At 40.2% G+C, this 27132-nt stretch overlaps 1 protein-coding gene across 1 annotated transcript in view; it reads right to left on the minus strand.

Annotated features, from left to right (window-relative positions):
* ELAVL4 (ELAV like RNA binding protein 4) overlaps positions 1 to 16282 on the minus strand; it is a 138497-nt gene extending 122215 nt beyond the window's left edge. Inside the window, exon 1 of the mRNA XM_036123048.2 lies at positions 16134 to 16282. Coding sequence (XP_035978941.1) covers positions 16134 to 16151 — 18 coding nt within the window. The 5' untranslated portion in view covers positions 16152 to 16282. The remainder of the gene's footprint in view (positions 1 to 16133) is intronic.
* Between the last annotated feature and the right edge of the window lie 10850 nt (positions 16283 to 27132).

Raw genomic sequence — 27132 nt, forward strand, 5'->3', positions numbered from 1 at the left:
AAAAAAAAACTAGCCTATCAGGAGCCTTACTATGTGCCTGGCATTGTGCTAATAAGCACTTTACAGGGATTGTTTCATTTGCTTCTCACAATAACTTTATGCAGTAAATATTGCTATCCCCATTTTATAGATTACAAAATTGTGGTACACCGAGTTTAAGTTAACTTGCCCACTGTTGCATAGCTAGCAGACAATGGGGCCAAAATTCAAATCAGGCAGTCCAACTCCAGAGCAGCACTCAATCCAAGAAAGAGGATCTTCTACTTAATCCAACAAATAAGTAACTTTTTCCAGTCTTTTCTATGATAAATAATTTGCCCTAACCTTTCCCTGTCCTTCTGATTTTTCCTACACAAGGAGCCATTTCTATGAAGAATAACAATAATAGCAGTGATTTCATTTGCTGATACATTATCTCATTTGATCCATAAACAAACCTGTGAAGTTTGTGTCATCAACTCTGGTTTACAAAGAAAAAGAAAAAAAGATAGAGGGGGAGGCTAAGGGAAACTAACCTACCTCCCTAAGTCACACAGCCTGTGAGCAGCCTAGCAGAGCTGTAACTCCAAGTCTGATAGTTCCAGAGCCCAGGCTCATGTTGCTCTTCTCAGGGTTCTCCAAGCAGTTCAATCTTTCCTGCAGTACATTTGCTGGTGGCCCCATTGTTTCATTTAGCAAGTACATACCAAATACCTCCTATGTCTCCAGCTGCAAGACTGGCTCTTGAGGAGGCTTCAAAGCAGTTAACTCCATGTTCTCTGCCTTCAAGGAACTCACAATTAGTTGGGAATGCAAGGCTGAAATTTACAAAAAGCTAAATGGTATAGTAAGAAGTTTAAGAGGTATTAGTAATTGTCAAATGAATGGAATAAATAGATTCCAGAGTTAAAAGGAAAGTGAGAGAAACATGGATTGGCAAGGCCTCACATGGGAGGGACCATGAAGGATGCCCAGGATGGGAGTTCCCTGTGGGAGCACAGTCTTCCATTGCTGTAGGTATGTAATTTTTGTCACAGGATTATCATGGTGATTATATCTTCAAGATATCCATGTGGTGACTATTCAAATCTGGTGGGTTTGGACAAGGGCAATTCCTTGTATGGGGGTAAAAAAGACTCGTTGAGGGGCACCTGGTGGGCTCAGTCCATAGAGTGTGACTCATGATCTCAGGTCGTAAGTTTGAGCCCCACACTGGGTGTAAAGATTTTCTTTTTAAGTAATAGTGCATGGAGCACTGGGTGTTATATGCAAACAATGAATCATGGAACATTACATCAAAAACAAATGATGTTCTGTATGGTGACTAACATAACATAATTAAAAAAAAAAAAAGAAAATCTTAAAAAAAAAAAAAAAAAGACTAATCTGAGAGTCTTAACATCCAAAACTTAGAAGGGCTGATAATTGGATTCTGGAAGCTTGAGGTAACAATCAGGTCACGACAATCAACAGATCCAGAAAACAGACAAGAAGTCTATACATTGTCTAGACCAATCCCATTGGGTAATAAAAATGATGGAGAAAGGACCAAGAAGAAATACAATCCATGCTTAATGCATACAAAAGGTCAGCAGCTTGTATCTCAGCTTTTAGGGGCCAGGGAAAAATTAGCTACCAATAAAACACCTGCACTTGGGAAAACTCAACCTGTTTCACTTCCAGATTATTTTTTCTGTTCTCAGTATCTAGGAGAGGCCCTCCTGGTTCTGACACAACCGAACTTCCCAGGATTACCTCTTGCCATCTAAGCCCTTGCACTCTACAGTGCACTGGTTACATCGCGATGCTTGCATTTTCTCAGCACACCTTGCTCTATCACACACCCATGCTGCTCCTGGCCTCTGGGGCTTTGCACAGGGCCCTTCCTTCTACTGGGTCTCTCATCTCCTCTCTGCACCCTACCTAATCCTGCTTCCCTTCCTCCATTAGCTAATCCCTATTTTTCCTTCATCTTTGGTTTAAACCTTCCAGGTTGAACAGAGGTAAAACAGAAAGCCCTGTGGGAAAAAAACCCCACCATAAATGAGAAAAGAGGCTGGTACAGTGGGCCTAAAAGTTGGATGGGATCAGTGGTTCCAGCTACGGTGGGAGGTTCTAACTGAAAGCAACATTTAACAGTGCAAGAAAACGAAAGACATCTGATAATAAAATAACTCTCACTAGAAGCCCAAGCTACAACGTCACGGGATCCCTACAAAAGCAGATAGACATAAAAAGAGGAAAATGCTTCACTACTGACTGGAGAGAGGGGAGCACCTGAGATCTGGAGGTATGGAAAATGGCAACAAACTCAAACTGGCAGGAGAAAGAACAGATGCTCCAAGAGGGGGGAGAACAGTGGTTAGGTGATGAGATGAGCATAGCAAGTCTTAGTAGTACATTATTGCAGATGCTCACAAAGGAACAGAAATCTTAAGACAGTGGCCATAGAGGAAGCTGATAAACCAGAAGGTCACATCATGTAGCTGTTTCCAACAGTGGTGGAAAGGTATAGGCAGCTTTATAGCAACAAATAGACAGCACACAGTGGCCAGGAAATATGGTGAGAATGAGGCATCAGAGGAGAAGGAAAGTAGAAATATAAGTAGCAGGATATATTATATGATTATATTAGTAATAATGATAAAAATATTCAATTTGTGAAAGGTTTATTCAATTACCAAGCATGTATCAATGATAGGCGTTATTTCATATGCAAGAAAAAAATAGGCTTTGAGGATGCCCATAGAGACATAAGAGAGGAACAGAACTGACAGCATGCCATTTGGTACGTGGAAGAATAGAGATACGCTGGATCTACTGACAAAGATTTAAAGTGACCTCATCTAAGATCCACGAACTGGAGGGGCCTGGGGGACATTCAGGTTGTATTTGTTTAGAACCTAATTACCCTGCCAGAATGAAAACTCCTTGAGGTCAGAGACTGTGCCTCTCCTTCACCACTATGAACAGTACCTAGTACTGTGCCTGACACACAGAGGGCACTCCATAGATACGTGTTGACAGACTCAATAAACAAATGGATGGATGGGTGGATGGATGGATGGTTGGATGGATGCATGGATGAATGAATAAAAATATCAGCCTAACATATCTATATAATAAATAAGATAGAAAGCATTTGTCCATGTTTGAACCCAAATTTTAAAGGAGCAGAAATGCCTCCTGTGCATTCTCTTCCAACATCTCTTTTCTACTCACACCTTGAAAGGTTCAAGGTTTGGGAGTTAACAGGCCAAGCAAACAAATGATTCTCCTCATTCATTGATTCAACAAAGACTTCTGTAGTTAGGCATGCCACTAGGCACCGTGCACATGGACAAGCAGGAGGCAAGGAGTAAACATCAACTAAGGTGGGTATGAGATGGTAAGACAGACGGTTCCTATGAAAATACAGAACAGGGGCGCCTGGGTGGCTCAGTCGGTTAAGCGTCTGCCTTCGGCTCAGGTCGAGATCCCAGGGCCCTGAGATCGAGCCCCGCATTGGGCTCCCTGCTCAGGGGGAAGCCTGCTTCTCCCTCTCCCACTCCCCCTGCTTGTGTTCCCTCTCTCACTGTGTCTCTCTCTGTCGAATAAATAAATAAAATCTTAAAAAAAAAAAAAAAGAATACAGAACAATCATGCCCAACTCAGTTTTGGGAAGTCAGAGGGAGGTCAGAGAACATGATAGGCATCTCAGATGAGTCTGATGGCATGGGATGGGGGATAAGAAGAGGAAGGGGATGTCCATACCAGGGGTAGAGGAAGTGAGAAATGACACAAATTAGGTTCTTTCCCTCTAGACTCACAAGACGCCCTGCACACATCTCATCATTGCACTGAGAGGAAAGATTGAAACTGTCTTCTTATTTCCCTTTTGTTTTCTCCACTAGATTATGGGTTTCTTGAGATAAGGGGCTATATTATACATTTCTTTATTTCTAGAACCCAGAGAGCTTCTGCCATACAAAGCATACTTAATTGGACAGATAAGAACCTTAGAATGGGGAGGTAACATACCATAATGTGTTAAGAACATGATTAAAGATATTGAAACCCATTTAACCAGGAGACCTTGAGCCACTTCTCTGTGCCTTGTCTTCCTCATCTGTAAAATAAGGATAATAATAGTACCTACCTGTATCAGTTGTATCCTCCCAGAAGTAGAGACTAAACAGGGTCAAGCATGCAGGAGATTTATCCATTTATTATGAAAATATAGAGGACAGGAAGTAGAATTGGAGAGGGAGAACCTCAGACCATGATGAAGATCAGACAAAGGCTTGGCCAAGGGGAGCACTGGAACAAAGATTTCCAACAAGAGGAGTCCCACATTGGGAAAAAATGGTCAGGTTCTACATCTCCCCCATGCTTAGTCACTGGCGGGGGCTATCCAGGAAAAGCATGACCTAAAGGTGCTGCGATTGGAGGCTGTCATCTAACTTCACTCCTCACAGATAAAGTCAATTCTCTCTTGAACAGAGGTCTGAATGGCACACCTCCATGGTAGCCACACCTACCTAATGAGGTTGTGAGCTTCCATTAGTTAGTTAATACAGATAAAACACTTAAAACAGTGCCCAGAAACTCAGTATGTACTATTAAAGTATTTGATTTTACTGTAAATTCTTTGCACAATTACATGTAACTGCAAAACTTCAATCTTTGTTGGGAATTACAAACTCAGGTGACTGTAGGGGTTAGTTAGGAAACACGTATAAGTTGGCCTGAGTAAAATAAAAGGGAGAAAGGGGGCCCATGGTCTCTGTACCTTACTTGGAGAACACATACCCTGCCTAATGGTATTAAGATTAAAAATGATATCAAAGAAAACAGCAACTATTAAAGCCTGGCTAAGATTCAAACTTCGAAAACTAAATTTGTATATAATTTTGTGAATAAACAGAAGCTATTATGCAAAGATCTTATCCACCATTTTTGGCCATTGATAGCTAAGGAGAGCATCACAGGGACTCTGCTTTTCATAATCCATGCTGGTGAACTTGGTCTCTTTGATATGTTAAGGAGTGATATTACAATCTCAAAAGGCATCAAGGAATATTGGGGTTTCTTCTGCATTTGGTTATTCAAAGTTTTGATACTTTCTAATGTATGGAGATGCTCTGCTGGATATTAAACATGTGTTTATTTATATTTTTCTCCAATAAGAGAAAAAGAAGAAAAATCACCTTGATTGTATAAATCATGCTTGAGTACTACAAGGCACTCAAGGTACCTATAAGAAGTAAGCAGACAGCTTTGTCCAGCCAGACTCCAAGAGATGGAATAGGTCAGAGTTCTGGGCCTGTAGGGGCATAGAAACATGAGCTCACAGTGTCACTGGATTCCGAGGGCTGTCTGAGACTTGGCAAATGACAGTGGGAATACTGCTGCTGTAAATGGGATCATGCTGGTAGCAGTGTCATAGTTATAAGAGGACCCCGTCTAGCATATCCTCAGCTACAGCCTGCCTAGGCCCTCCTCAACATGGTAATAGCAGGAGACTGTTTCACAAACTCCTTTGTCACTGCTCTGGATCTCGGTTCTGGATCCACCTGTCCCAGGCAAGTTGCAACTCTGCACCAGTGCTCACTCACGACAACTACAAAAAAAAGGCAAAATCATTTATGAGTCCCAAGTGGGGGATACTGATGTGCTCTGAGCTGCTGAGGGGAAAAGGAATGTAGATACCCCAGTTATACCTGTATCATACAGCTTCTACCGGAAGTCAAGCTATTGACATGCAGATGTCAGGTGCCTATATGGCAGGCCTTAATGACACGAAAAGGTCATAACAATCTCTGAACTCTGAAACTCTGAAAATTCTAGGATCTTTAGAAAGAGATCTGACCATTTATTCTGTTTTTAATTGCACTGAATAGTATATGACAGGCAAACTTCAGGGCACATGATAACTTTTATTTCCATTTTGCCTCATAGTATAATATTTTTAAAAAATAATTTATCAAGGTGAAATTTACATAATATAAAATTAACCACTTTAAAGTAAACAATTCAGTGGCATTTAGTACACTGGCAATTGTGCAACCACCACCTCTGTCTAGTTCTAAAACATTCCGATCACTCCAAAGTAAAACCCCCTAACTCATTAAGCAGTTTCTCCCCATTCCCACCCCATCCCTAGTCCCTGGCAACCACCAATCTTCCTTCTCATTCTTTGGACCTACCTATTCTGGATATTTCATATAAGCAGAATCATGTGTCACCTTTTGTGTCTGGTTTCTTTCCCTTCTTTCAGTATATTGTGGAGGTTCATCCATGTTGTAGCCTGTAACAGAACTTCATTGCCCCTCATAGTTGAAGAATATCCCGTTGTATGTATATACTACAATTTGTTTATCCATTCATCCATTGATGGACATTTGGGCTGGTTCCACTTTATGGCTATTGTGAAGAGTTCTGTTATGAACATGTGTGTACATGTATCTGAATGACTGCTTTCAATTCTTGGTACCCCCATAGGAGTGGACCTGTGGAGGTCATATAGTTATTCTATATCTAACATTTTGAGGAACTGGCTAACTTTTCCACAGTCGCTGCACCATTTTACAATTCTACCAGCAATGTATGAAGGTTCCAATTTCTCCACATCTTCGTCAACCATTATTATTATAATTTTATTATGGCCACACTAGTGGATGTGAAGTGATATCTCATCGTGGTTTTGATTTGCATTTCACTAATGACTAATAATGCTGGACATCTTTTCATGTGCTTTTTGACTTTTGAATTTAAATGACAATCAGGGATACAAATTAAGTTAAAATTCAATTGTGTATGGGAGTTCCAAATGCAAAAAATACAACTGAGGTGACAGTTGAACAGATACCTCCTATGAGCTTCACTAAGTTTGTCCATGTACAGGTAATGATAACCACACCACAACCCACTAATTCTTAGTTTCATGGGTTTTTTTTCCAAACATTGATTGTTAAAATGAGTTTCCATTTCAGAAATCTTATCTTCAAATCAGAAAAATATGATGCTTAAGAAAATATAAGTTCCACAAGGGCAATAATTTTTATCTATACCATTCTCCCTCTCTGAATAAGGCATATACTAGGCACTTAACTAATTAAAGAAATCAAATTGACTATCTGGACCCAGAGACTGAAACTAAATGTAGATGGTAAGGTAGAAGGATGGATCTACAGTAATTCCTCAGCATTCTTCTGCCCAGGTAAACGACAGTGCCATAAACCAGGATAATGAATACAGGAGCAGGAACACTTGTGATAAAGACATTATCTCAGAATTCTTACCATTTGTTCAGAGTTCTGTTTTTACTTTTTATTCTTCAATTTTCATGTTCCTTTTATACCACTCTTTCTATGCAGAAACATGTAAGAGAAAAGTGAAAGGTTCTCTACAAATACTGCTACTCACAAACATTTCCCACCTTAATTTTTTGTGGTTTGGTTTTTTTCCCTATATGTCCCATGCTGTCCTCATTCCAGCTGAATGTCACTCCATCCCATATATGTACAATTTTCCATAGACTAAAAGACTACTATGACAGTCCTTATAGTATTGGTTATCCCCATTTGGTTTGGCAAATTTATTAAGTCTCTTCTCTGTCTTATGAACTAAAGCATGTCTCCCATTGAACAGAACTTATCTAGAAAAGCAGAAAAGCAGGCCCATTGTGATTCCATAGGACAACATTTTGTAACTAGAGGACAGATCACTAAATTCTTGTTTACTCTGATCACTTCTCCCTTATAGAGTGTGATTCTCCCATTTCAAAAATCGGTAAAAATAATTCAAACTTACTTTAATTTGGTAAAAATGTTTTGATTCCACTTGTATTTTGAATTTATTTTATTATAACAATATTCTAACCTTGCAAAATTTACACCTCAAAAGAATAGATCACATCCTCAGAGGAGAGAGAAATACTATTTCAATGCACAATAAGGATGTCCCATGTATACTAAAGTTTCTTGGGCTCTGTCCTTCTGCCATATGTCTCCAAACAACATAGTAATTGGACTTAAAATTACAGTATAGTATTATAGTTAGTATCATTTTCCCCTCAACAAGTGATAATATGAGTGGACAGAGAGAGTGTGTAGTACAAAACACTCACTTGTAATACAAACTTGGGATCTGACTTCTATTATTACAGTTATGCACCAGGCACTTTCCGGAACACTAGTTCCAATGACCTAAGTAAGATCCTCAAAACTGCTGCTTCCCAGATGACCCTTTGTTCAGAAACTCATGCTGTGAGAACTAAAAGATCTTTAATATCAGAGGTGTAGGGAAAAGATGGCCAACTAATCTTCAGGGGGGGGGAAAAAAAAAGAAAAATCCCTTCTATAATAGGAGCAGAGCAGGCTAACACAGGTCAACCACAGGTGTCCATATATTGGATAAGAGACCAAAGTTGTACGGAGTCCTACTCGGGCCTCTGGTAGCAAAAACATAACTCCATGGCATGGACTCCCTGTATAGAAACTCTAGTTGATGACAACCCAGAATTTTTGCTTTTTATCTCTTCCTTGCTACCACCCTCACCCTATCTTTCTGACATTTTAATTCAAATCAGTAAAAACAACTTCAAAACTTTTCTTATAAAGATTTTGGTTGAAAGAGCCTTACACTGAGTCATTTGCTCAATAAATACTTGTTGATCATCCACTAAGTACAAGGCCCCAGAACTCAGGGGATATAGTGATGAATAAAATCTAGATCCTGTCCTCAAGCAGTTTGGCTTTTTTCCTCAAATGTGGCAGTTCTGCCTGTGGGGTCCACAAGGTTTCATGTGATGATTTCCAACAGAACTCTGATGGGTATGTGGTTCTCTTGGCAGACACTAGGGCTCAGGGGCAAGGATGATTGATATTGTAGGCAGAGAAAACAACAAATGCAAGTTGGCAAAAGCAAATATGAAGCATGTTTGGTCAACTGCAATAATTTAATATTGAAGCAAGTAGAGGATTTAAATTGGAGAAATTGAGGTCCATGAAGTTAGATATAAGGGTAAGGATAGATGAAGAAAGACGAGCCAATAAGCTTAGGCTTCATCCTCTGGATAGTGGGGGACAGGGAAATGATAGGGTCAGATCTACATCTTAGAGACAATGTTTGGTGTTGGTGAACAGTTGGAGGGGAAAGTAGGACAAATAGTAAAGAGGATTTTATGGTAGACCAACAGAAAGATGAAAGAGAAAATCACAGATTATTAACTATACACACTATCCCTATTTTTCATCACCATGAATAACCAAAAGCAAACCATCTAATTGCTTCCTGATTTTGTTTCCATGCTTTTCTTATGAAGATATGACATGTTAAGGAATTTGTCTGTTTGGGGGCAAGAAAGAGAACAGTATTTCTTTCTAAAGACCCCTACTTTTTACAAAAGCCTTTCCACATTTAAGGAAATACCAATACATAATATCCCATATAATATACTTTTAACTGGAGACCAAAATGGAAAGGTTTCTCAACAGTATCCACCAGTTGGAATATATTCACAAAGGTATATTTAAAATTAATTGTGCCTCTGAGTCACAAAACTAGGATTCAAGTCCCTACTCTGTCACTTACCAGATTTCTATCATTGGGCAAGTCACCCGACTTCTCTAGGTTGTCATCTTGAAAGCTGTGTCTCAGTCAGGGCCCCAGACAGGAAACGGAAGGCATACTCAAAGAATAAAATTAAACAGGATTTAATGAAGGAAATTCATCAAGGGAGATGAAGCACCCTGGGCCAGCAGGAGTGGAGACCCTCTGCCATCCCTTAGACCTTAGAGAACCCAGAGAGAGAACGATAGCTGTAGGATGGGTAGGGGCTGTGGCCTTCACACACCACTGCTAACCATAGCCTAGCAGAGTGGGACCTGGGGGAATAAATACCTGGACCTCTCTTTCTGCCCTCAGACATCCTGCTAGTACACCACTAGCTGAATCCTTCCCAAAGCAAGAGGGCAATGGACCCTACTGATGCAATCTATAAAGGTCAGCCTCCAAGGCCACAGAAAGGATGTGGAAAAGGATAGAGAGCAGATCTAGAGGACAAATGGAAGACACCCAGTCCAAAATGTAATAATGGCTATGGTGGACTACACATACATCTGTTGTGAGGGACAAATAATATATATAAAAATACTTTGTAAACTCTGATTTGTAAACTGTAAACAAAATACGCAAATATGATAATTATGAGATCTATCCAATAAGATGCAAACAAGAAAGAATAATGCTATGGTATGGGAATCCTGAGGTTGACACATCTCAAGCTTTCAAATCAGGAATATCATCTACACTAGAATTTCTTCTTTCTGGTTAAAAGTTCAAATCATGAGGACAAAAATCAAACTGAGGGGCGCCTGGGTGGCTCAGTCATTGGGCGTCTGCCTTCGGCTCAGGTCATGATCCCAGGGTCCTGGGATCGAGCCCCGCATCGGGCTCCCTGCTCTGCAGGACGCCTGCTTCTCCCTCACCCACTCCCCCTGCTTGTGTTCCCTCTCTGGCTGTGTCTCTCTCTGTCAAATAAATAAATAAAATCTTAAAAAAAAAAACAAACTGAAAAGGAATTTTTCAGTACCAAACATTTAAGTCCACGTGAAAAATTGACTCCCTAGTGAAGTCAGTGTGACCACAGTCTGGCAAGACTCAGTCACCTGCATGCTGGCATCTCCATGTTAGTTTCCTGCCCTTCCCCTTTCCCAGCTCCAGTTCTAACTTTTGTTGGCACCAGAATCAGCAACAATTCCAGAAGCCTATTCCTTTTTCTACTGAGGTTCAGGACCGGTTCTTATAAGCGCCAATTCATTTGCCAAAGGAACATTCAGCAAGCATATGCAGAGCCCCTACAATGTGCTTAGTATGTAAGTTAAGCATCTATCTACTTATCATTGGATGATGAACCATGATAATATTTATTCAGCATACAAACATTATAATCCAATGTATAATCTTTTTTCCTTCTCGCTCACTCCTCTCTAGCCTATGCTGTCTTCCTTGAAGTTCCTTGAAGCCTTCTAGGTACACCCCTGCCTTAGAGCCTATCCTCTGGCTATTCCCTCTGCTTATTCTCCACATAGCCACATGGCTAACTTCTTTACTGCCATCAAGTTTCTTCAGGTATCACTTTCTCAGTGAGGCCTACCCTATTTAAGATCACAATCTCCCACCCAAGCTCCTGATCCCCTACTCTACTTCTCCTATCCTACTCTACTTCTCCCCACCCCAACACTTGCAACCTTCTAACATGCTATATAATGTACTTGTTTATTATGGCTATTTTTAATGTCTATCTCCCCTTAGACTCTTGCTGACAGGGATATTTGAATTTTGTTCACTGTTATATCCCAAGCACCTACAACTGGGCCTTGCCCATACTGGACACTCAACAAATACTCATTGAATGAGTGAGTCAGTCAATCATCAGATCAGTCTTGTGAAATGAGGCTCAGTGATATTAGCAAGTTTTTGTTAATGGAAATTTTAAAAGTCAAAAAAAAGAAAGCTTTGTTGGCATTGAATTTTAAATCTAATAGCCTCATCTCAACTATAATCTGTTCCAAGATTTTTGCTTGTAGGTGAAAACTGATATAAGTGATGATTAATCCCCATTATAATTAAATATAAAAGCTGTAACATTTCTATTAAAAGAAATATAAGATCAAGCATCAAACTGATATAGATAATAAGTGTTTGTAATTAACACACTGTGGGTAACTGTAAATTCTGTTATTACACTAATAAAATGTAAAAATTCCTAAAGCAACTGGGAACTCCGTGGCAGCTGCAACGTCAACACTAGCCACTTTGCCAGTTGTTCAGAGGCTGTGCAAATTAGCACAAACTGAGAGTAACACACATAATGCATTTGAGAGCCATTTTTGCACAACATAAGTTTAGAGACTTTTTTCTTTAGATAAAATATCACATCCTGATGCATGAACACAAGGAGCCAAGATGAACCTCAAACTCATAAGGGAAATAAACCATGAAGTGGGCAGTTCAAGTAGCTCTGAGTAAACTATCTCCAGGCTCTGATTTGAGGAATAAAGGTTGCTTGTGCAGTAAATTTGGGTCCATAAATTCATGACTTGAATATGTAGGAAATATGTATTAAGGGATTAGTATAATTATTTTGTTGCAGAGATAATCTGGAAAGTCAAACAAAGGGCTCAAAAGACAGAACTAGGTATTAAGGTATCAAAGGGGTAAATGGTTTCTTTCCAGAGAGCCAAAACTTCTACCTTCATTACCCAAAGTGCTAGAAAGCCAGAAAGATTAGGAAGCCACTGCATAGCTAGCTTTCTCAATCAATGAAGGACGTGATTTTTAGTGGACCCAGTCATGGATTAAACTCAGCTTAGACAATGACCTTAACTCTTCTTCAGTTGTAATTGACCTTACATGTAAAAGGTGTGTGTGTGTGTACCTGATGGATAAGTTTGGGTTTCTCACTGCAACAGGGAACTACAACATTTAGATCCAAATTGAACTGTTCTAAAACAAGAGTAAAAATCTGACTTGTTTCATATTCTATGTGCTGAGCTATTTTGAAAGAACCAATACAGCTGTTTACTAGATACCATGTGTAGTAGGTTGAATTGTGCCCCCCACCCCCAGAATTCATATGCTAAAGTCCTAAAACACCCAGTACCTCAGAATATGACTATTTGGAGATAGGGCCTTTAAAGAGGTAGTAATTAAGGTAAAATGAAGTCATATGAGTGGGCCCTAATTCAAATGACTAGTGTTTTATAAGAAGAGGTGATTACGACAAAGACACACAGAGAAAAGATCATGTGGAGACACAGAAGGTCATCTACCAGCCACGGAGAGAAGCTTCAGAAAAACAACTGTTTTTCACAGCATCTTTATAGTGAATTGCCATTAAAACATGCATAATGTTGATTTCTGACCCCCCAAAAAAGATATGAATATATCAATTTTTTAAAAGATTTTATTTACTCATCTGAGAGAGAGAGAGACCACGAACAGGGGGAAGGGGCAGAGGGAGAAGCAGACTCCCCACTGAGCAGGGAACCCAACGAGGAACTCGATCCCAGGACCCTGGGATCATGACCTGAGCTGAAGGCAGACACCTAACAGACCGAGCCACCCAGGTGCCCTGAATACATCAGTTTTAATAATAACAGCTAGCGGGGCGCCTGGGTGGCTCAGTTGTTAAGCGTCTGCCTTCTGCTCAGGTCATGATCCCGGGGTCCTGGGATTGAGCCCCGCATCAGGCTCCCTGCTCGGCAGGAAGCCTGCTTCTCCCTCTCCCCCTCCCCCTGCTTGTGTTCCCTCTCTCGCTATGTCTCTGTCAAATAAATAAATAAATCTTAAAAAAATATAATAATAATAACAGCTAGCATAAATTAGCATTTACTAAGTGCCTGGTACCATGCTAAAAGCATGTTAGGTATCACTTAACTACAAACAATATAAATAATTTATTGAAAGAAAGGAAAGGGACACAAAATGACTATGACCTTTCAGAAACTGCTTACTGGATGGATATGTTATGCAAACAAGCACTACTGGATCAAATAAAACATTTTAATCTGGTTTTTAAAAAGCTATTTAGTAAAAACTAATAGTACATGTAAGTTTCAAATTAAATACCATCTCAGAATGAGCCAAACAATCATTCTTCTCCATGGACCATCACTCCTGACAACAATCTGAAAAATGAGAGGACCTTCTTTCTGTTTCTTAAGACCCAACATATGAAGACCCAACTTATGAAGAAGATATGCTCATATGCAGAGGGGCTTCTGGAAATGAATTACTAGATTATGCAGAATTAGGCTGGTACGTCAACTACCACCTCCCAAAAGATATGTACTTAACACATTTGGAGGTTAATGTTTTAAATTAACTTTATTGAGATGTAATGTACACACAATCCAATGCACAGATCTTAATGGTTCAGTTTGATGGGTTTTGCCAGATGGATACACCCTCTTAATCAACACCCCAATCAAGATATAGCATATTTCAATCACCCCAGAGAGTTCCCTCCTGCCCCTTTGCAGTCAATCTCTCTCTCCAACCATAGGTAGGTAGGTATTTTAAGTAAATACAGTAGTAGTGATGGGAATAGCTACTGCTTATGGATAGTTAACAATAGGAGTATTTACTGAATGCCTACATGCCAGGCACTGTACTTACATAGTATTTCATTTTTTATATACAGAGTATTTCATTTAATTCCCATGTTAAAGGTTATCCCCATTGGTCTACTGGGAATAAAGGGGGAGGGGATGGTAGAATCATGAAATTAATTATGCAAGGTCACATAACTACTGAGTGGTGGGATCAGACCTGAACCAAGAATATCTGAATTGGAATCCCTTATGCCAAATTATATTTCCTCTACACAAATGGTAAGGAGTTCTCTGTTAATTCAAAACACACACTATGAAGTGGAATTAGTGAGGCAACCAGCTCTAAATCACAACCCGCCTCTATTACAATCACATCCAGGCACCTCATCTTAACAGGCAAGCAAGGGTTTCAGGGTCTAGTACTAATGATAACTAAAGAGGATTACTTTACAAGTTCTTTAAATGAAAATCTGCACGTAAATCCCTCATATATTTCTAAAGTAGTTGGAGAGGGGGGAAATCCTCTACATAGGTGGGTGGGTCACAACCCCATCAGCCCCAAGAAATGGTTAGTGCCTTAGAAGATGAATGGAAGGAATCCAACCATCCACTTGTTCTTAGTCAACCACAGTGCCACAGCCCACTCCACCCAAGAACCACAAGGAAAGGCACTGTGCAGCACTGCACTGTCACTTTATTAGGGATGCGTGCAGGCAAACATCTGGATTGAACCTTTTGATTCCTCATTACATTAATTTTATTCAGTTTAAAATTCTACCCACTCACATTTACAAAACACTTCACACAGACTACTTCCCTCATGAATGAAGCTCCATTCACATTTCACTTTTATTCTGAAATGACTGAGGTTAAAGCTTGTTCAGTGTCAATTTGCAAGTATTATAAAATATGAAAAAACTAGGCACACAAGTGCAGGAGAGTAAAGTGAGGCAGCCTCTTTAAAGGGGTTCTAGTAAAATAAAGCAGCTAGGTAAGGGACACAGGTAGGCTTTCAGGATCCCACAAGGCTCCTGCCAAACTGCGTTATAGAGGCAGGTATTTGAATCCCCAGGGGGAAGATTTTACTTGAATTACCACCCTTGAGCGGTCCCGGCTAACACCTTGGGAATCAATATGACTCACTTTCCCCCAAACCTGGAGTTGTTTTCTAGAACCCCTCCCCTCGGCTTCCCTGGGGTCTACCTAAGTCCCTTAACATATGCTGGGGGAGGAGAGCTTCGGTCCCTTTTAGAAACGAATTCTCTCCAGCAAGTTCAAGACTTCAGGGCGTGTGTTTACTAAATTCGAAACGTTTGACAACCCCCAGGCCAAAGGGAAACAAAAACCACAAAACACAGACCGACCCTACCCAACACCTGAGCCTTTTTCCTCGGTTAACCAAGAACACTGCTTAGTGCAACAGAAGCGCCCTCTCAATCTCATCCAGAAATATCCCAAGCCCAGGTCCACAGCGGGCAGTAATGGGGGGAAAGCATCGGAGAGTGCTGCTTCTCAACAATTAGCGAAGTCACACAGACAGAGGGGCCCCAGAGGATCCGCGCCCGCTCGCCCAGCACCCTGGGGCCCTGCTCGCCCGAAGCCGCCCGGACTTTTTGGCGCCACCAGCTAGTTCAGCAAAACCACTCCGAGGACAGCTCGGGAAAGGCGCAGAGGGGAGTGGCGCAGGGCGGCGGCTTCTCCGCGCGGCAGGGTCCACAGTCGCAGGGGAGGGGGCGCGCGCTCTTCCAACTTTCGGTTGTCTCCCCTGAGGCCAGGGGAGTCTCGGGAGGCCGGCGGGTGTAATGGCCCGGAGCCCAGCGGGAACAGAGCCGCCAGATGGGCGGGGGAGGGGTCGCCGGGAGTCCTCCCGCCAAAGGCGCGCGCGGCGATTCCCAACTGCAGGGGCTCCCACTCCCTCCTTGGGAATCGGGGTGGCCGGGCTGGGCGCCGGGAACGGTGGAGTCGCGGCCACGTGGCCGCGCGGCCGCGGACGACCGTGACAGCGGGTGGGCGGGGAGTCAGGGGCGCGGGGCCGACCAGAGGCGCGGCTACCTGGTTCTTGAGGCGCATCTTCCTGGCGGTGCAGTCCGGCGGGAGGCGACGGAGGCTGGGCGCGACGTGGGGCGCGGCGCGCGGGGGGACGTCCGCGGAGTCGCACAGCACTCGCTACCTCGCTCGCAGGCCCAGCGGGCTCGGCCGCTTTCCCACCCCCGCCGCCGTCACTGCCGTCACCCCCACCGTCGCCTCCAGGGGGCGCCCCGCGCGAGAGCCGGAGGACCGGCCCCTGCCAGGCAGGCTTCCATCCTGATCCTGGCGCTTGACCTGGAGTCTATGCTGGAAAAGGTGAATGAGTAAAATTTCTCCCTTTACTCCAATACTGCTACCTGTGCTTAAATTTTAAGTGAGGTAGCTGCTTTACGGTTCATGCCCACCAACACCTTTCGGACCACTGTTATTGGCAAAATACTATGCTGAGCCCTGAGGGTCCAAAAACTTGTCCAATTTGGAATCCTTAGGATAAATCTTACCTTTGGGTGAAGGCGCGCTAGGAAAGTGGCCTGTCTCTGGCAGGCAGTGTGGACACTTTAAGTTGGTCCCTCAAGCCATGTTTGGCCAGTTGACTAGTGTATCCAAGATAAGTCCAAACAGAACTGAGAAATGGAGACAGTGAATGGCATCACTGAATCCCAAACAACCTCTGCTGTAACTTCTTATTAGAGGCATCCCAGGCGGCAAGGGAAACAAAAGCAAAAATGAACTACTGGGACTTCATCAAGATAAAAATCTTCTTCACAGCACAGCAAACAACAAAACTAAAAGGCAGCCTACAGAATAGGAGAAGATATTTGCAAACAATATCTAATAAAGAGTTAGTATCAAAAATCTATAAAGAACTTATCAAACTCAACACCGAAAAAACAAGTAATTCAGTTAAGAAATGGGCAGAAGACATGAAGAGACAGTTTGCCAAAGAAGACATCCAGATGGCCAACATACACATGAAAAGATGCTCAACATCACTCATCATCAGGGAAATGCAAATCAAAACTACGATGAGATAACCACCTCACACCTGTCAGAATGACTAAAATTAACAACACAAGAAACAACAGGTGTTGGCAGGGATGTAGCAAAAGGGGAACCCTCTTGCACTATTGGTGGATTCCCAAACTGGGGCAGCCACTCTGGAAAACAGAATGGAGTTTCCTCAAAAGGTTAAGAACAGAACTACCCTATGATCCAGCAATTGCACTACTAGGTATTAACCCAAAGGATACAAACACACAGATTCGAAAGGGTACATGCACCCCAATGTCTGCAGCAGCATTATCAACAATAGCCAAATTATGGAAAGAGTTTTGATGAGTACTAGGTGTTGTATGTAAGTGATGAATCACTGAATTCTACTCCAGAAACCAATATTTCCCTGTATGTTAACTAAAATTTAAATTAAAAAAAAATGGCCAAGACTTTTGTGTACTATAATTTAAAATAAATATGTTAATGATAACTGAAGATAAAAATGTTTGTTGGCCTGAATGATTTGGGAGAGCCCTTTAGTTACTCTCTGGCCTCCTAAATCACATGAGATGTTTGAATGATACAGTGTTAGTCCAGCGCTGGGTAATGTGATGATAATTAAAGATAGGAAGGTGGAAAAAAAAGGGGGGGCAGTGGTTTCTTTGGCACTCCCTGATCTTTATAAAATTTCTACCCTCAGGGCTCAGAAACTCACAGATCTTTGGGTTGCTGAGAATGTCCATTACTGCCCAAAGAAAATCTACCTTGATTCAAAATACAGGAAATACAGGTATGAATAAGAATTATTGGGTTAAAGTAAACTTAACATCATAGTGTTAGAATGAAAATATTAAAGAGGTCTCCTTATCCAATGCCTCTTTATAGATGAAGGCTCTAAGATCCAGAGAAGATCTACCCAAGGTCACAAGAGAGGCAGGAGGAAAAATTGTAAAAGTTCTCCTGACCCCTGGTCTATTGATTTCCTTAGTAATTATCAGGATTTCCAAGTTTTTCCCAGTTTTAGGGCTTGATCCATTCAGACCTTCAAATAAACCCAAATAAACTAAAGATAAAAGGACTTGGAAGGCCAAATGAAACAAATTTGATGTTGTTTTCATTATAATAATAGCAATTAGTTATTAACCACTTATTATATTTACATTCCATGGATTATCTCATTTAATCCAAGTTTTAAATGAATTCATTCTTAGTGCAGCCTTAAAATGGAATAATCCCTGATGGTTATAAGAGCTGTTTTCCCAGTCTCCTTTGACTATGAACTACAAAAGAGTTTTGTTCCTGAGCAGATAGTATATACCAACTCAAAATTCTAACTGGTATCCTTTGACCTGGCAGCTCCATTTCTATAAATTTATTTTAAGGAAGTAATCATTATTGTGTTCAAAGATGAAACTCTATGATTGTGTACTGTAGCATTCTTTGGAATATGGAAAAATTGGAAATAGTCTTTAATGGTCAACAAATGGGACTGATCATGCAATGCAATGTTCTGCAGACATTAAGAATGATACAGTAGATAAATATCAACATGGAGAGATGTTCACAATATATTTCAAAGGGAAAAAAAAAAGCAGATCACCAAATGTATGCTTAGAATGATCCTGTTTGTGAAAGGGTAACAGTGGTTATTTTGGAAGGTGGGATTATGAGTGATTTTTAGTTCTTCTTTTGCTTACCTGCATTTTTTAAAAATTTCAGCAGTAAATTTTTATTATTTTGGAATTAAAATAAATTTTGTTTTAATCACTGTCTCTATTATCAAAGTACCTACAATGAGCAAGGCATTGTGCCAAGATGAGCAGACAAGAATTCGGTGCAGTTTAGCACAGTAAAGAACATAGTCTTAGCTACTATAGTTAGGTTATCAATCAGACCTAGCTTCCAAGTTGTAGCTCTGCCCTCTTTAAGGTGTGTCATCTTGAACAAGTTACTTGGTTGTTCTAAGCCTAAAACCAATAATGATAATAATAGCTAACTTTCATAGAGAGCTGACTTTGTGCTAGGCATTATGCTAAGCACTCTGTATATAATTTCATCCTCATATCAGCTGATGAGGAAATTGAGGCTTAAATTAAGGGAAGTCAAATAACTTGCCCAAGTTTACATAGTTAGATAAATACATCACAGTATGGTTGTGAGGATTAAATGCAAGGAGATACTTAAAGCACTTAGCCTAACACACTGCCAGGTAGATATATATAAACTTGAAACCTGTCATTTTCAATAATTTAGGCACAACCTTGTAGCAAAATTCTGCTCTTTATAATCATCTTACTACTCAAATCACCTCTCTAGGGAATCTAATTTGTCTATTCAGTGTGGTGGGTAAGAGCATGGGCTCTACAACCTGTCTTGTTTTGAATCCTAGCTCTACCACTTACTAGCCCTGGGATCTTGGGTAAGTCACTTAACCTCTTTGTTCCTCAGTTCTCTTGGTTGTAAGATGGGCATAATATTAGAACTGACTTCATGGGGGTTGTTTTGAGCATTAAAGAGTTAACAGACAGAAAGCAGTAAGAACAGTACCTGGTATACTTAGAGTTCTTTAAATGATAACACATTTTACAAATTGCAAGTTCTTTTTTACATTGATATAAAGATTTTATACGTTCCTTATATTGATATCTGAAGATATTGTTATTTAACACTAAAAGGTTGTGTAAATGCACAACCTGTCCGAATTCATAGGAGGAAGCTGTCCCCATTTAAAAGAAACTCATGTAGCATTTACGTGTGCTTGTATTACTAAAACAGACTTCAAACCCAGACATGAAATATACAAAACAAAAACAAAAACAAAAACAATTCTTTCAGTCTTAACTTTTCCAAAATCAGTTCAGCCATGAATTCTTCAAAGAAAAGATTCTGGCATATTTAGAACTTCACTTTGTCATGCATTTTGTTTATTATATTCAAAGATTTGATCTGTTCTCTGGATTTATGAGGTCTTTTGAAAACAATTGAAAAATTCTACACATAAATAAAAAATAATACATCTTCAATTTTATACTCAAATATGTTAAGGTAATACTACTTATGAAAAATCTCATAAAAAATAAGTCATCTTAGAATTAAGAACCATAGTACAGGAAAATAAAACTATTTCTCATCAACTGAAAATATCTTTTAGGCTGAATTATATATATATAATACATATGTATATATTATAACATATTAAAATATTAATTTTATCAGCATGATATTAACTATCTAAAACAAATGTTTTGGAATAATGTTAAATTCTCCAAAGTATAATGTTAATTTACATTCCATCCCAATACAAACCATAAATAGAATCTGTTAAAATTTTACAATTATAAGTCTTTTGTGATTCTAGGATAGTCAACTTCATGTAACAAAGCAATTAGTAAGAGCATGGAAACTTACTTTCTTCCTCTGAAAGGCAATTCCTGTATTAAGGGCAATGTTATTTTTCTTTAAAAGTCTCAAATCTTCACACAAAGGCATCACAAGCTCATTGTGAACCTTAATTATAAGGGCACCTGTGTTTCTTTGTTTATCTGGTTGGTTGGACCTGAGATGTGATTTGCCACACTCCTCCCCTGTCCCGCCCTATTTCTCTCTTAATGAGAACAACTTAACAACAGCATCTGTACACCCTCCAAGGCTCAAATAATGACTGGGGAGGAACCCAGGTATTAGTTATAATGGAGGAGCATTTGCTGATAACCTTCATGTAAAGGGCTAAAACTGAGGGTAGTAAGGATAAACTTGTAGGATAAATCACTTTTAAACATAGGAGAGGTTTCAGAACATGAGGCCCCACCCTCACCCTTCCACTCCCACCTCCTTCTCCCTCACCCCCCGCACCACCCCACTCTCCTCCCTGGAGAGGCAGTGTGAAATTAGATGGAGTCAGATTAATCCCACCTCTGTCATTCAGAAGCTCTGTGATCTTTGGCAAGCTTTTATTTATTTATTTATTTATTTAATCTCTCTGAGCCTCAGTTTCTGTATCACAGAGATAATAGAGATAAACTGACCTCATAGGTTTTATGAAGATTATTTTAATGTTAATGGAGAAAGTGTGTACAGTAACCATTAATACAAGTTGCTTCTTTTTCCCCTTTCTCCTCTGCATAGTACACATTCAAAAAAGACTCCAGCTATGACCATTCACAGGAGAATAGGCAAGTGTGAAGGTATGGATAATATTTGAGGGATTTGGGAATTTGATTAAGATAAAAAGTGCGTCTATTATTTTCATCATCAACATCTCCTGAAAGAGAAGAAAGAACTTCATTCAGCAAGTATTCACTGAGCACCTACTAGTCTAGGCCTCTAGGCCTCCTGCTAACCACTGACAGTGGAGTTGTCTTCTGTCCTCAAGATCACAGCCTGAGGGACAGTAGATAAGGAAATGACAGACTGTGATAGTACCATGCAGCACGGTGCTAACAAGTGCTAAAACAGAAGTACCAGGGACCTTAAGAGTGCAGAGTGGGGCATCCAAAGCAGCCTGAGAGAGAGGGGGTTAGGTGAGAGGGGGACCAGGAAAGATTCTTGGGAAAAAAAATAATTTCAGAATTGAGTTTTGAAGAACAAGTAGGATTTAGAAGGTGAAAGACTGAACGAACATTGAAGCTTGATAGAGGTAAGGTGCCTTTTAGAAAAGACCTGCTCTACATAGCTGTGAGATAAATGGTATATTCCATTGTCAGAATAAGCCTACATTGTAATGTTATTATTATGGATATAACAGAATTTGTGCATTCTCAAATGTTTCATCACATGAGATTTCAATGGAACAATGAATAAGCTTTTCAAGTAAGCCCATGAGCATATGTTCAGAAACATTTTATTAGAACCTTTGATGTAACAGTTTTTACTATTCTTAGTTGCTCCTTAACTGTTGCAGTTTGCACTTAATAGATTAGATAATTAATTGCTTAGTAGTAGAAAATAGCTTGGCCAATCATGACATACAGGAAATGATAAGAAATCATTATACCTTTATATAGGTTTCAGTGATGGAAGGGACCTTAGAGATCATTGATATTATCTTTCTCATTGTATAGGCAAGGAAAGGCAGGTCCAGAGAAGTTCAGCGATCAGCCCAAGTTCACACAACTGGTGAGAAGCAGAGTCAGAAATAGAACCCAGTTCTCTCAGCTCTCCATGAAGTGCTCTCACCAATGGCAATGACTATCATATACTGGACGTTTCCAGTGTGCTAACATGATTAACTGAAATCTCTAAGTATTATTTCATTTTATTGACATTGCTAGTCTAATACCTATGCCTCGAATCCTTTTAGAATGGAACAAAGAATAAATACTTTAAAAAAAGTAAATATTTGTTGTGTGCATATCAGCAAATGAAGGAACGGTGTACACATAGAGCTTGTTTCATTAGCTGGTTAATGTATTTTTTTCATCGCTAACTTTAGTTTTATATACATCTTTCAAATTTTGTTTCTAAGATTCTCCTCTAGGAGTTGATTTAATTCAGTTCAATTTGACACATATTTGTTGAATTCTTGCATTAGCAAGGAAATCTTTCTTTTCTATTGCATTTTCTCTGGATGTCAGGCTTCATGAGAGGCTCTGTCATGCCAGGAAGGATCACAAGCTTGGTAGTCAAATCCCAGCTCCACAACTAGCCGTCTTAGGGATCTTGGCAAATTACCTCTTTTCCTTATGTGTAAAGTGAGGGTATGAAATAAATCTACCTTAAAGGGTTGTTGTATGGATTAAAATGAATGAAATAAGTAAATGGAATCCATTTTATTCATGGCCATTTGTTCTGCAGATTACTCATACTCATTAGGCTGAGCAGCGTTCTGTTAAAGGTCATAAATTGTAATATGTGGCAGATTGTATTTTCCAAATGTGGCTACAACAGTATCTCCCAAACCCACCTGTTCTTTTGCAATGTGACCTTGCTGCTCCCTCACCAAGAGGGGAATCTAATCTTCCTCCCCTTGAATCTTGGTCACTCTTAGTGACTCTGGGTCACATTATCCACTGTCCCTTCTTCCCAGCTGATAGGAATGCAGATGTCAAGATGGGAGCTGAGATACAAGTTGGCAGGACAACAAAACAATCCTGGAATCCTGATGATTATGTGTGTTGTCATAGCAGCCGTGGATGATATAGCCAGACTTTCACTTGACCGAGGAACAAACTCCTATCTTGTTTAGGCCATTTATTTTGGATCTTTCTGTTGCAGCAAACCAACCAATATTCTAACCAACACAATTAGAGATACTATAATGAATCTAAGTGCCTGGCAGAAAGCAGGTGCTGCATAGAAAGTAGCTAGCACATTTCAAATGCCAAAAACATCTACTGCCCTCCAGGACATAATCTTACCTTTCTGGGTGACTTTTACGCCTAATTCATTGACCTCTTCCACATAGCCTTCCTTCTATCTCTGCCCTGTGGGCCATCAACAGACAACAATAATCTTTTTGATCACTTAATCCCACTAATCCTTGAACTCCTCATCTCTAATGACTCACTCTCCTTCATTTCAGCCACTCTGCCCCACTGCTGACCCCAGGCTTCATCATGGCATTAAATGACTCCACCTGTAAGTTATAGAATTCTGCCATATTTTTTCTCCTAGCCCCAGCTGGTCCAAGTGGGCCTCCGCTGGATTCCTACAGCCCCTGTGCAGTCCTCTATCATAGCTGGTGTCACTCTGCTTTATCAGCTTCAGTTCCTGTGTTGTCTCCCCACTAGACTATGAGCTTTTTGAGGTTGGAGACTGACTTATTCATCTATGTAACTACAATTCCCAGCAAAAACATGTCTACCAGTTGGAAGGCGCCAGTTTTTCCTGCTTCCATGTCTTTGCTTATGTCATTTCTCCCTAGGAATATCTCCCCCCTACTGCCTTGCCTTCTTTTAATGTCAGACAAGTCCTATAAGTTTTATCTCAGATGTCAACTCTAAGAAGTTTTTCCAGAAATGACACTTTCCTCCTTTGAAGTTCCAAAGCATTTCAGCGCTATGTCTTTGCAGGCACTTTGATTCTGCAGTCCCCTCAATTATTAAGTATCTACCATTCACTCAAGATATGCTGCCCATTTCACTCATGGCTATCTTTTACTCTTCATAAATACCCAGCATCCTAATTTTGTACATAAGGAAACTGAAGCTCGGAAAGGTTAGATGACCTGAGTCTAGAGTCACACAGCTAGAAAGTGGCAGGACCATGATTCACTCCAAGGTCAGTGTTCTTGTGCTGAACTGTGTTGCTCCATATGTATTTTGGACTTTTGTCCCTTGTGCAAATGTCTTGTCCCTCTGCTTGAGTTCTTTGTGTGAGAAGTTTGTATCTCTTACTTTTATGTCTCTTTTGCTGTCTAGCCCAATCTCTTGCACATAGTGAATGCAACAAATTAACAGAAAATAAAACACTGATTCAGGGACTTTCAAAAAACACCTACAAGGCAGTACATAGACTCCTTCTTCCACTCCCATTTTTTTCCTCACTGACTCAAGGGGCCTGGCTGCCAATGGGCTTACACCCTACCCTTCCAGGAGCAGGTGTTAATTCAAACAACCTTATTAACAGTCTGTGGGGTTCCTGCAATAATTACAGTGAGGTTTTAACTATATCCAGTTCCAACAATTCAGCATCTTCTCTCTTTAACACAGTTTAATGATAGGATCTAGAGGAGAAGGAGTGAACAGGGATCTAATATTCTCCCATGCCACCCTATGTCCCCTCTCAGTGCTCCAAAAGAAAAGCACCTGTCAAAAAGCAAGAAAACATATTAAATCAGCTACTTAATTCATATCTCACAGTTTATCTGTTCCTTAGCTGTGTAAATGTTGTAATTTTTTAATCAAGGTAAATCCAAAATCAAAGAAAATTTACGAAGCTACAAGTGACCTTGACAGAATAAGCACTCCTTCCCCAGCCAAGTGGTTCCCATGATAGCTCAGTAATTCCAAACATTCCTTCCCTTATAAACATCACTCCTTTCCTAGAAAGGAAGGCCTAGACCCCATAAAGTGCAGTTTGGTTTTGTTTAGTGTCCGTTTTTCCCACTTTACTTTGAACTTCCTGAAGCTGGAACTCTGTTAATTATTTCTTATGAACCTAGCTCTTGGCAGAATACTTAGCACAAATTACACATAGTGAATGTTTGTTGAATGAATAAATAATCTAGCTCAGTGTTATTGAAACTTTTTTAACTGTGCAAAGTAAAGAATATAATTTATGTTCTCTCCTCTCTCATTTTATGAAATAATACTTACCTTTACTAATTGCAATGCACTCTGATGTCTGCTACCAATCCTACACCATCCTATTTCATTTCTTTTAAATGCTGGTTATGACCCAATAAATTGATTTATGACCCTAAGGAGTTCCAAACCTAATTCAAATCATATTAGATTAGGTTTAGGAGCTATGTTTTATTTTGTCATAGGTTATTTTATTTACATCACCACATTTTTTAATTTCAAGTGTAAAGTGAGGGCATACGTTAAAAATAAACATGTGGGGAGAAATTCTTTGCACAGAACAGACAGTAGTTCTCCTCTGCAGGGTTCATAGTTTTTAAAGTTTGCCTCTTGGCCTTGGAAACATCAGGAAAGCTTGGGAAAAGAATGAGTCATTCTTGCCACTGAGTGTTTCCCAAAATGTTCCTTGGGCCACCAAGTAATAATAACACCTAACATTTACTGAGTGCTTACTAAGTCCTAGATAATGTTCTTCTATTCACTTTATATGTGTATCCTGAATTAATCCTCACAAAAACACTTTTAGGTAAAAGTTATTATTATTTCCATTTTGTAGATGAGAAAACTGAGTCACAGAAGGACTCACACTACTGAAAAATAACAGAGCCAGTATTTGAACCCAGGCATTCTTTTTTTTTTTTTTTTAAGATTTTAGTTATTTATTAGAGAGAGAGAGAGAATGAGGGAGGAGGGCCAGAGGGAGAAGCAGACTCCCTGCTGAGCAGGGAGCCCTACTTGGGACTCAATCCCGGGTCTCCAGGATCATGACCTGAACCAAAGGCAGTCGTTTAACCAACTGAGCCACCCAGGCACCCTGAACCCAGGCTTCCTTAAGAGGATGTGTATGTCATAGCTAGGCTACAATATTCAAATTTTGTCTCTGCCTCTTAGTAATTGTGATATCTTGAACATGTAACTTAACATCTCTGTGCCTATGTTTTCTCAACTATAAAATGAAGCTAATGATAATAATAATAGTTCTTACCCGTAAGACTTGTTGGGGAGAGTAAGGCAGTTTATATATAATACTTAGAAGAATGCCTGGCACATGATAAGCACTTATTAAGGGTTTGCTCTTCCTATGGTGTCTTCAGAACCTGCACCTTACACCACTGTACTAAACAACCGTCTTTATTGTTCATAGATGTATCTTCCACAGTGAGAAAACATTTGCCCTGAAAAGGACCCTAGAGGTCAGCTAGCTCTACTTGGCCCTATGACAGATGGTCTGAAGAGGAGAAATAGCTTGTTTGTCCAAGTATATGTCGCAGAATTGGGACTAGAAGTTGGGAATCCAGTTTCCCCATCTAGTGCCCTTTCCACTACCCTGTCTCTCCCTCATGTATTTAGCTCCTCAGTCGCTTGTGAACTTTGCTATTCTGTGCACTCCATTTTCTCCATGTAATGACGCTGCTGGGGAATAAATCTAAATGCTGGGCACTAGGGAAATTCTTTAACAGGTTATTCCACAAGCATCCTACTTTCTATGTGTGTTTGTTTCAGGTATTTACTATTTATTATAACATATAAGGTTAGAAAACAAACTTCGGAGGAAGATAGACCTGCCAATTCTGGCTCTATCATTTGCTAATTGCTCTGTGCCTACATTTCTCTTCTGGGACCTCCGTCAGCCCCTGCTTAGCCTGCTGCCTTGGCCTCCTCAGGCCTTCCTGTCTCTTCTCCTGCCCCTACAGTCTCTTCCCACAACAGCCTGGTGCCTTCTTAAAAATGTGATTATGTTCCTGCTCTGCTCAAAACCTTTCAAAGGTTTTTCATTATTGGTAGGG

This window comes from Halichoerus grypus, chromosome 5 (genome assembly GCF_964656455.1).
Source record: "Halichoerus grypus chromosome 5, mHalGry1.hap1.1, whole genome shotgun sequence".
Taxonomy (NCBI): Eukaryota; Metazoa; Chordata; class Mammalia; order Carnivora; family Phocidae; genus Halichoerus; species Halichoerus grypus.